The sequence below is a fragment of the Apium graveolens genome, chromosome 11 (assembly GCF_009905375.1).
Source record: "Apium graveolens cultivar Ventura chromosome 11, ASM990537v1, whole genome shotgun sequence".
In the NCBI taxonomy this organism is placed as follows: domain Eukaryota; kingdom Viridiplantae; phylum Streptophyta; class Magnoliopsida; order Apiales; family Apiaceae; genus Apium; species Apium graveolens.
In genome coordinates this window covers 184,804,040-184,814,527 of record NC_133657.1, presented here as the reverse complement: position 1 = coordinate 184,814,527, position 10,488 = coordinate 184,804,040, and the positions used below count along the sequence as shown (strand labels likewise).

General features: G+C 32.6%; 1 protein-coding gene and 1 long non-coding RNA gene across 3 annotated transcripts; both read right to left on the bottom strand.

Annotated features, from left to right (window-relative positions):
- Positions 1-725: 725 nt before the first annotated feature.
- LOC141697958 (uncharacterized) lies at positions 726-5,849 on the bottom strand. 2 transcript variants are annotated; one of them, XM_074502538.1, is made up of 5 exons: positions 5,662-5,849; positions 5,432-5,558; positions 2,293-5,331; positions 1,735-2,193; positions 726-954 (listed from the first exon to the last, which is right to left on the bottom strand). In XM_074502538.1, the coding sequence occupies exons 3-5, from the start codon at positions 2,356-2,358 to the stop codon at positions 847-849; spliced, it is 633 nt and encodes a 210-aa protein (XP_074358639.1). In that variant the 5' UTR covers positions 2,359-5,331; positions 5,432-5,558; positions 5,662-5,849; the 3' UTR covers positions 726-846. The 2 variants fall into 2 exon arrangements, with proteins under 2 accessions (XP_074358639.1, XP_074358638.1); XM_074502537.1 differs by having other exon boundaries at positions 5,432-5,517.
- Positions 5,850-5,930: 81 nt separating this feature from the next.
- LOC141697960 (uncharacterized) lies at positions 5,931-7,864 on the bottom strand. The gene is made up of 3 exons (XR_012564891.1): positions 7,756-7,864; positions 6,103-6,192; positions 5,931-6,011 (listed from the first exon to the last, which is right to left on the bottom strand). It is a non-coding gene; the product is annotated as an uncharacterized LOC141697960 (long non-coding RNA).
- Between the last annotated feature and the right edge of the window lie 2,624 nt (positions 7,865-10,488).

The following is a 10,488-nucleotide window of genomic DNA, read 5'->3' as shown; positions in this document are numbered from 1 at the left end:
TTACATGTCTTCTTTCTTGTATTGTTTCATTGGATGGCCTTCATGTGGGATTACCCTTCCTTGATCTTCAAATCTACATTTTTTCATGTATATTATAAAAATAAAATATAAAAACTAATCTAATGAACTTACAAGAGGAACTCGAGTTACATTCAAGATTTAATAATTACAAGATCGAAAGACATGCAAGCCATATTTAAAAAAGCAAAAACCATTACCCTAAGGTCACACTACAAAAAAAAGGCTAAAAGCCACCGGTCAAAAATCGGTTGTTTTTAGCTATAAATGACCAAAATCGGTGGATTTTACTACAAAATCCACCGTCCCCTGTCGGTGGCTTTTAACCATATCGAAATTGTTTCCAGCGGTGGAATTTATATATAAGCGACCGCTTTATCGGTTGCTCTTATTCCAGGTCAACTTTTCAGATTTTCCCTTCAATATTTTGGTAGAAATTGAACCTCCCTCTCTTATTTTCGTTAAAATTTAAACTTCCCGCTTCTAGATTAATGACACCAAAGTTGGTGGATTTTATATGGTCAAATATTTCAACAAGAAATGACCAGGAGCCTGCCATTTATTCTCAATTTTCTAGTCTCAGTTTTCTAGAATTCTTACAAACAAAATTATATTTAATAACAAAGGCTAAACATAAGAAATGAGAAATAAGCTTAAATGAAAATAATATAATAGTGCATCAAATCTTAATTACATTCATTGCCCACAAATCTGTTAAAAAATGTCACACAAATACCAAAATATAACATCAAGATTAAGATAAATGTTCCATAGTTTGCTTAAAAGGACCAAGTACCAAAAGCCAGTGACTAAATATTCAACTAAATACTACTCATACATAGGAAAATAAAATAGATCTGGGTTAAGGTCCCGCTCGTCGTCCGTCTCCAGTAAAAGCCCGGTATGCTCCCCTGGAACCCTTTCTGGCATACCAGCCTACATAAACAAAACAAAGTTAAATTCATAATCTGCGTAGTTCCATCAAATTTAAGTTCAGAACTTTGCGTCTATCTCATAACATGACGAGCATTCGATACATAATACAACAAAGTTACATGCTTAGTCCTCTCCAAACCGCAGAAGATACTATTTATGCATGGTTCATATAATACAATATTGTGCACTACATAAAAACCTTAGTTTTATACAACAGGGATTCAAATGATCAAACAAAAAATCAAGAAAATAAAATCAACACAAACACTAACACATAAAAAAAATACACCATCAATTCAGAAAAACAAAAAATAAAACAAACAAACAAGCAATCTTAGCAATTAGAAAATACCCTTTTAAATACAAAGCTGACCCAAACAAGAATCCAGCAATTAAAATTTAAAAATTTCAACAATTAAAAAGGTGAACAAGAACCCTATATATACTACTACTGCGCCTCTCAGCATGACTCAATTAAAATTAATCCCAGATTTCCCTCGCTCCTCTTCTAATCCTAACAATTGAAATACCATACTTACAAACCAAAACAGATTGGAAATAACATTCTGCCTCGGACAAGAAAAGCCTACAAATGATGTAAGTTAACCCTTAAGCACAAACAGTTAAAACATCTATCCACAGTACATAACATCTTTCAGGTGAAGCTAATATAAATACCAAATTCAGCTGCAAAGAAATAAACATAATTATTTATTTTTTTAATTACAAAAAACATAACTGTGAGTTTGGAAAGAATTAAATTATATATATTTATATTACCTCCACGATAACATTCTCAAAATTCTGCATCACTTGATCAATAATCTCAGTCCCAATCCGCACATATTGTTCCCATGATGCTTGTTGCATCAGATCATTTTTGTCTGGAAAGGCTACATTGGCTAATTTCTCTATCATTTCAATAACTTCAGCACGCGTCACTCGATCGATGTCCTCCAAAGACTTTACTGCAGTGGACACCTCAGATAGAACCCTTCGAATAAGGGAGTATGCATCATCCGGAATGCTTGTTTGAGAGGCTTGCTGAGACATGTTTAATTTAGATGCCTCGTCTGCTCCTACTAACTCTGATAATGAATTTCGAGGATACAACACGTGCCGATTTTTCTTTGGCATTCTGGCTTTTATAAGGAGAGCCAAGTCTCGCTTCCTTTGGCTAGCTGGAGAGAGAGGTACCTGGGGGGCTGTTTGAGTGCTGATCATGGCCTCTAAAGATTCCTATCATACATTTTATAATAAATAGACCAAACAATGAATAAAATATGCAAAGATATTATTGGTTCAATTCAATGAACTTGGATAAAGTTTGCAACATACCATTATCTTTTTAATTGTTGGCTCGTCAATGTTGTAGACATACTTAAAAAATTCCAGATCAGTCATAGGTGTCTCCAATTTAGCATCCAACTCATGTAGACATTATAAAAGGAGTAATAAAAATTATTAGATAAACTATACATTTTAAAGAATTAAAATAAAATGTATTGGAATTTAGCATAGCTGCATAGGCTGTTTGTTTCTGCGCCTCCCAACAAGGTACAATTTGAGTGTTTGTCTATTATGAAATGGAAGAGTGAGACTCTCCTAAGATTCTGATTTCATAGGTGATGAATACATAGTTGGCTGGTCTATAATAATACCGGTTGCAATTTAGTAAAAAACACTATTTTCAATATCAAAATTTAATTTAATTATTGATCTAAACTAAAAATCTTAGTAAACTATGAAAATTCATGCAGTACCTGACGGAGAAACCTAGGTTTTAAATTTTAACTAGTTAAGAGTTCTTTTCACAGGTATCGGAACATCAACTTTAGCATAGTAAACATCTGGGTATGTAACTAACTAACAGTTCCTTTTTTACCCTGATTATCAAGATGTTTTTATAACTTGGGTTTTGTAAATTAACGACGTGGGTAACAAATATCATAATGCTTATAAAAAATTAACAAATATCTTAAAAATTATCTCACCTAGGCCTAGATAAGAATACACCTAATAATTTATTCATCCAACAAAATTAAATTGTATAACAAATAAAAGTTGGCTTTAATTTAGCCAAAAAATAGTTAGCTTTAATCTTAAATTATCGACATAATATTAATATGAAAAAAATATTATAAATTCCTTGTTATACTAGTAATTACAGATCAATGAGAGTATCAATTAGATCTCATCTCAAATCTACACAAGCAAGCTATAACCTGTACATATACAAAAAAAACAACAATCTAGACAAGTAGGTTATGGATATAAAAATCAAACTAATCTACTATACTAAGTGGAATGATATTGCACACATACAGTTCTTCAATTGCCACCGGAAAGTTCTTATAGTTTCTGTATAAAGATTAAAATGAGGAATTTTTAAATTGAAAGCAAAAGCACATAACCTATTTTGAATTTTGAAAGTATTAGTTCTCTTTGCTGAAATTTTTTTTTTAAAAGAGGGTACTCGAAATTTATCATATAACAGGAGAGTGCAAATGTGCCAGAAAAAAGAAATTTGTAGTTACTGATTCTCTATCCAGAATGTACGAGATGGTACAAAAGATGTTATTTTTCATGGGGGTATGAATTATTCATGGACAGTGTATTAGGTAAGCTGAAGCATCCATTCATAACTATAAGTATAATGACACTCAATCCAACACTGACACGAGTTAGTCAACTACGTACTTTTCCTTTGAATTATCTACAAATGCTAGACCTGACAGAAAAGTATTAGTTCAGTACAATAACTGTTTCTTATGTCGGTCAAGTCAATGCTAAATTTATCAACTAAGAGTTGGTGACTATTATAGTAAGCTTATAAAGTACTATAAATACCAACACTTCCGTTCTGGTCCTTACAAAGTATACATGTTTATTTAAAAATGAATTTTAACAGAAGTGCTATCAGATGAGAACTCTTAGGCCAGATCCTTGTTATTCCTAATGTCCTATATACGATAAGTTTCGACTTCTCTAACCATAGTTCCTGAAATAAAGACAATATTTCACAGAATATCATCTCAAATCTACACAAGCAAGCTATAGCCGATACATATACAAAACAACAACAATCTAGACACGTAGGTTATGGATATAAAAATCAAACTAATCTACTATACCAAGTCGAATGATATTACACACATACAGTTCTTCTATTGCCACCAGAAAGTTCTCATAGTTTCTGTATAAAGATTAAAATGAGGAATTTTTATGTTGAAAGCACATAATCTATTTTGAATTTTGAAAGTATTAGTTCTCTTAGCGGGATTTTTTTTTAAAAGAGGGTACTCGGAATTTATCATATAATAGGAGATTGCAAATGTGCCAGAAAAAAGAAATTTGCAGTTACCGATTCTCTATCCACAATGTACGAGATGGTACAAAAGATGTTATTTTCACGAGGGTATGAATTATTCATGGACAGTGTATCAGGTAAGCTAAAGCATCCATCCATAACTATAACTATAATGACACTCAATCCAACACTGACACGAGTTAGTCAACTATATAGTTTTCATTTGAATTGCCAACAAATGCTAGAACTGACAGAAAAGTATTAGTTCAGTACAATAACTATTTGTTATGTCGGTCAAGTCATTGCTAATTTTAACTAAGAGTTGGTTACTATTATAGTAAGCTAATAAAGTATTCTATAAATACCAACACTTCTGTTCCGGTCCTTACAAAGTATACATATATTTTTAAAAATGAATTCTAAAAGAAGTGCTATCAGATGAGAAATCTTAGGCCTGATCCTTATTATTCCTAGAGTCCTATATACGATAAGTTTCGACTTCTCTAAACCTAGTTCCTACAACAAAGGCAACATTTCATAGAATATGCTTGTATTACAGATACGCCTAATGTAAAGCTCACAGAGACTATATGGTAATAAATGCACTTGTGATGTTTTTTGTCATTAAATTAAATCCAGACTCCAGAGTATAGACCTAATGCAACAACAATGTTTCAACAATATCTCCAAATCACCTTTAGACAAAACATATCAGAACACATGTATAAATTGCACATCTATAAATTCATAATAGGATGGATAAGAATATACCCATATTCTCACACAAAAAGGAACAACCCCACTTTTATGATTGAAGTCCAGCTTGGCCCAATTTTATCTCCCTATATCTGAAGCCTTCTTAAATCTTTCCATCTCCCAATGCTTAGTGATGCTTTCCCATGCACCCTCGTTAAAATAATGCGGCTTTACCATAAGTCTGGTTACATGAGTGTAGCCTAGACTAATGGCTAGTTTAACTCTCTTATCCGCTCGACTCTTCTCCTTGCTAAGAAGTTGCTTCCAGTTATTTTAAATATGAGCTTTAACATATCTGTCTCCTTCTTCATCTGTACATTCATAGTTGTAATAAACATGCCAAACAAAATACATACAATTCTTAGCATAAATTTCAATGGTAAATGTACCAACTCATAAGTACTTCAATACCCTGTAATCAATTGCACAACTGTCCAGAAAAGCTTCTCTCATTTTTCAACTTGTATTTATGGTATCTTTGTCCCAAAGACTTCGAACTATAGCCAATAGAGTATTTTTATAATGAGCCACTTTGATACTGTAATAGTTTAGATACACAAACATTGAAGTTCTAGCAAAGAAAAGGATTAAAAAAATAAGACTATAACTATTATAACAAAATAAATATCAATTTATATTACCATCCATCGACAATGTGAACAGTCCCAAGTTTAACCCCGTTTATCGGTCTCCTATGAAAATCACCTTGTGAAGTTCTCCGCTGAAGACGTTCAACAATAATTGCTATATCTTCCTCCTCATCGTCAACTCTACCACCATTTTCAATATCCATGGCATCATCTCCATCACCTCTTCCCATAACTCTTCGCCTTCCCCTATCTCCTCCATCACTTATACCCGTGTCCCCTCCCCGTCCCCTTCCCCTTCCCCTTCCGCCACTGCTATTACCCCTTCCCCCACTGCTAGTACTTGCGCCACCCAATGTCATGAGAACCAAAAATACAATCAACAACCAAATTTGACTCCCAATCTGTTACAAAAATAAATCAAATTTCTGTCAAATTGGTATAAACCAAGTTTTAGGTCAAACAAAATATGTAAATATTTCTCAAGCTACTTACACTTATTTCAGTAATTTCTCGCGCTTGAGCGTTGTTCAACATGTAACAGAATGAAAGTGTGCGTACCATAAACTGAATCTTGTGGACAAACTGGAATATGGATATAAAAATTAGAACAAGTAAAACTAAAATAAAGGATTTCAATCAAAAAACTCAGGAATGATAGTCAAAAGGTAAGCAGCATTAATCACTTAATCAAAACTATAGCTCCTTGAGGTAATCTCAGGAACTTTATTCTCAAGTTAAAGTTAAATTAAATAGAGGAAAAATGGAGTAGATTTTTCCTTCTGCCATTAGCTATCAAAACTATATCATAGTAAATCACAAACAAATAAGGGATAAAATAACTAAAATATAACAACAAGAAAAAACTCAATCAAAAAAATCAGGATTGGCAGACAAAAGATAAGCAGCATTCTAAAGAAATATAGCTGCCAACCCATTATGCTACAAACCAGGGAATTATGTAAAAAAATATTAGGACAGTCAGATTACAACTTAAAACACAAGCCAGGTTGGAGTTTTGTGGTTCCTCTATTCTAGGGGCACCTCAATATCAAACAATAGTTTCATTTATCAAAACTAGATCATAGTAAATCACAAAACGAATAATGCACTACACTTCTAATCAAGATTAACAGTTCCTTGAGGTAATCTCGGGAACTTTATTCTCAAGTTAAATTAAATAGAGGAAAAATGGAGTAGATTTTTCCTTCTGCCAGTAGATATCAAAACTATATCATAGTAAATTACAAAACAAATAATGGAGAAAAATAACTAAAATACAACAATAAGATAAAATGAAATGTCCTTAAACACATTAGATACGCTTTAATAGTTCTACAGCTCAACATAAGAAGATAGCCTACTAGATAGGACGCTTATTCGATGAATGTCTACATACTAACATTATAAATCTCTGCATATCTTTATTGTTAAGGCCCAGTAAGTTCTGATATATAGATTAGGAGAACTGGATAGAATATCTTATGACGACTTGTCTTTCTAAAATGAGAACTCCAACGTTCCCCAACCTTGTAGCTTATTTTGAAGTTCAGTACCATAACTAAACTTTAAATGCTTTAACAATATGAATTTACACCATAATGAAGGAACCTATTTATAACAAACACTTCTAATCAACTTAATAAACACATAAAACACATCAAATCTATACATAAACTGGAAGGGCCTGAAAATTTTGGAAACGTGAAAAGTAGAGATTAAGGTTGTTTTAAAGACCACTACAAAATGAAATTATAATATTATATATACAAATTGTACTCGCAAGTTCACAAGCGAATAAGATGAAATTACAATATCATATATATAAATTGTACTCCCAAGCTTCACGAGCGAACAAGAAAAATATATTATACAAGAACACAAATATATTATAAAACCATAATCCCCAAATCTCAATCCTAATCTAAAACCCTAATCCCCAAATCTCAAAACCCTAATCTCAAAAACTCAAACCCGTAATCTATAAATCTCCAAAACCCTAATCCCCAAATCTTAAATCCTAACTGAGATTTCAAGAGAGAGAAGAAAGATTTTAACCAAAATCTTTCAAGAGAGTAGAAATCGATATTAAAATCAGTTAGTCATATAAGAAGAAGCGAAAATCAATATTAAAATTAGTAGGCTAACCTGTTTAATTCTAACCCGAGAGTACAGAGAGGTGGGAGCATCGATTTTCACCGGATACAGTTGACCCTCCATTGCTTAGCCGAGGGAAAGATGAGATATTGGTTCAGAGAGATAATAGTAAAAAGAAATAAAAAGAAATGCGAGTCTGTGTATATGTGTACCTAGTAATTTTAAATTCGACCGATTGTAGTGATTTTTATTAATATAATTTCGACCCATACCGGTCGTTTTTAGTTTACTGTATTCTTCCAGTTCCAGTAGCTTCTGCCTCTTTTTTTCCCCTCAAACTTGAACTCCCAAACACATTATATAGATTGCATAAAAAATAGATAAAAAGGGATCAAATTGAATATTACATTAACATGACTCAAATAAATGTGATACATAAATTCGATATAATTTCAAATTTAATACAATAAAAATATTAATCATCATCATCATCGTCGTTATCGTCATCACTTTTATTTTGTTCGTCATCACTCATGTCTTGGTCATTTTATTGTTCAATATCTTCATGTATAGAGTAGTCATCTTCAAAACTTCTCAAATTAATAAAAAAATTTGAAGGATCATGAATAACCACTCTTTCAACTTGTGATGATGAAGCACTTGACACATCATTTTGAAAAACATCATCATCAAATGTATCCTCTTCGGTTGATAAAAAAATTTCATTAACTTGTCGACTCTTTGTGGTGAGAATTGTGTACCATGACGACTTTGCATTTGTAATACTTGGTGCATAATACACTTAATGAGCTTGACTAGCTATCACGAACACATCTTAGGCATTCAACTTTGATTTGATATCAACCGTAGTAATTCGGTTTCTATCCACTTTGACATGTGTTGTGTGATCAAACCAATGACATTTGAATAAGATAACGTGATGACCATTGTAATAGTAGAGGTCAAGTACTTCTTGGAGTCGTCCGTAATAATTTCCAAAACTTTCTTTGTAAGAACTTCCTATAAATCAAACATAGGAAAATTATATACAAATGATACAAAATCAAAATAATTTCTCTTTTAGTAGTTTCTTTAATCTCTTACCAATGATAAGTACACCAGAATTGGGAGAAGTACGGTCACTAGGATTTCCGTAATCAAATCTATAACCATTACACTTGCATCCTTTGTAAGACTCCACTTCATGTGATGGCCCTCTTATTAGGTCCTTGAATTTGTTTTTAAGTTTAATGTCATCTTTTACCTAAATTATTTTATAAATAAAGCATATGGATAAGTATAAGAGTACTAAGATAATGTCACAAAATTACACTTACACATTTATATATTAATAAATGTACCCTTCGTTCAAACCAACCCGCGAATAGTTCTTTTTGCTTTCCTTCCTTTTGTGCATCATTAAAATTCGGGTGATACCGACGTACCAAGCTTTGAAACTCCCTATAATTTAAGAATTTATTAAATTACAATTTACTAAATTTAAATTTATTAAATCCAAATAAATAAAAGTAAGGAATAATATAGTACCGTAAGTACTGTGCAACCTCTGGTGAATTGATAAGGATATAGTATTTCATTAGTCTATGTTCAGCACTACTAAAAAGTCTACGCCCATTACGTAGTATAGGCTGTGTAGGATACTTATAAACCTCTAACAAACTCGGATCAAGAAACCTTCTAGGAACCTCATTTCAACGAAGTCGATTATGCACTATTTCAACTTTGAATTTAAAATACAACTCACAAAAGTGTACAACTTCATCCTCAATATAGCGCACTGCCATTGAACCTTCTGCTCATGCTTTATTTTTAACTTTTAATTTCAAGCCGTGCAAGTATCTTTCAATAAAAAACATCCATCGAGGATTGGATGGGCCTCCCAGCTTACACTCAGTAGCCAAATGTAGAGGAAAATGCTTCATGGGATTAAAAAAACTTGGAATATAGATAGTTTCGAGCTTAGACATTATCTTCACTATATCTTTTTCCATTTTCTCCAAATCTGTGTATTTCAAATTTGTTGAGCATAAATCTTGAAAGAAGTTAGACAACTCAATAAGAACATCAGCTACATTCTTTGGTAGCAAGTCACGACAAACAATGGGCAATAGATTTTGCATGAAAATATGGCAATCATGTGATTTCATCCCGCGAATACATATTTTTTCCATATTTACACACCTAGATATATTTGAGACATACCCATCTGGAAGATTCAAACTTTTAATCCAATTGAATAGCTTATTAATTTGTTCTCTCCCAAGCACAAATGGCGCAGTTGGCATCGTGCCATCATCTTGAATCCACAACTCACGGTGTACACCCAACTCCTTAGAATCATTTCTTGCATTTAAGTTGTCTTTGGTTTTTTTTCTTATCACCATGCATTGTGTAGAATATGTTATCAAAGACATTTTTCTCCGTATGCATAACATCAATATTGTGACAAAGACTCAGTGTCTCCCAATATGGTAGCTCAAAAAATGAAAAATAGTGTGTCCAATTATGTGTCACGCCATAATCCCTCAGCTTTTGCCAAATAGTTTTCCTGGAGGAGGAAGCTGTATCTGCTCACAAAGTATCTTTGTCCGTGAACCTGAATGTCGAGTTGTGACTGAATATGTCTCACATCGTCCAAACTTTGTCCTTCTCCTTAGTGGATCATCTTCTTCAAAAAAATAACGAGCTGTACTATAGAAAGTCGGTTTACCACCATGCTTGAGTTGCTTTGCCTTTACCAATCCCATACATAGTGGACATGCC

What these genes read in the sequence shown, in the direction of transcription:
- LOC141697958 (XM_074502538.1), bottom strand. Translation starts at nt 2,358, where the DNA reads ATGACTGATCTGGAATTTTTTAAGTATGTCTACAACATTGACGAGCCA. An exon ending in CAACAATTAAAAAGATAATG is followed by an intron (nt 2,194 to 2,292) that starts GTATGTTGCAAA and finishes AATGTATGATAG; the next exon opens with GAATCTTTAGAGGCCATGAT. An exon ending in TTGAGAATGTTATCGTGGAG is followed by an intron (nt 955 to 1,734) that starts GTAATATAAATA and finishes TTGTTTATGTAG; the next exon opens with GCTGGTATGCCAGAAAGGGT.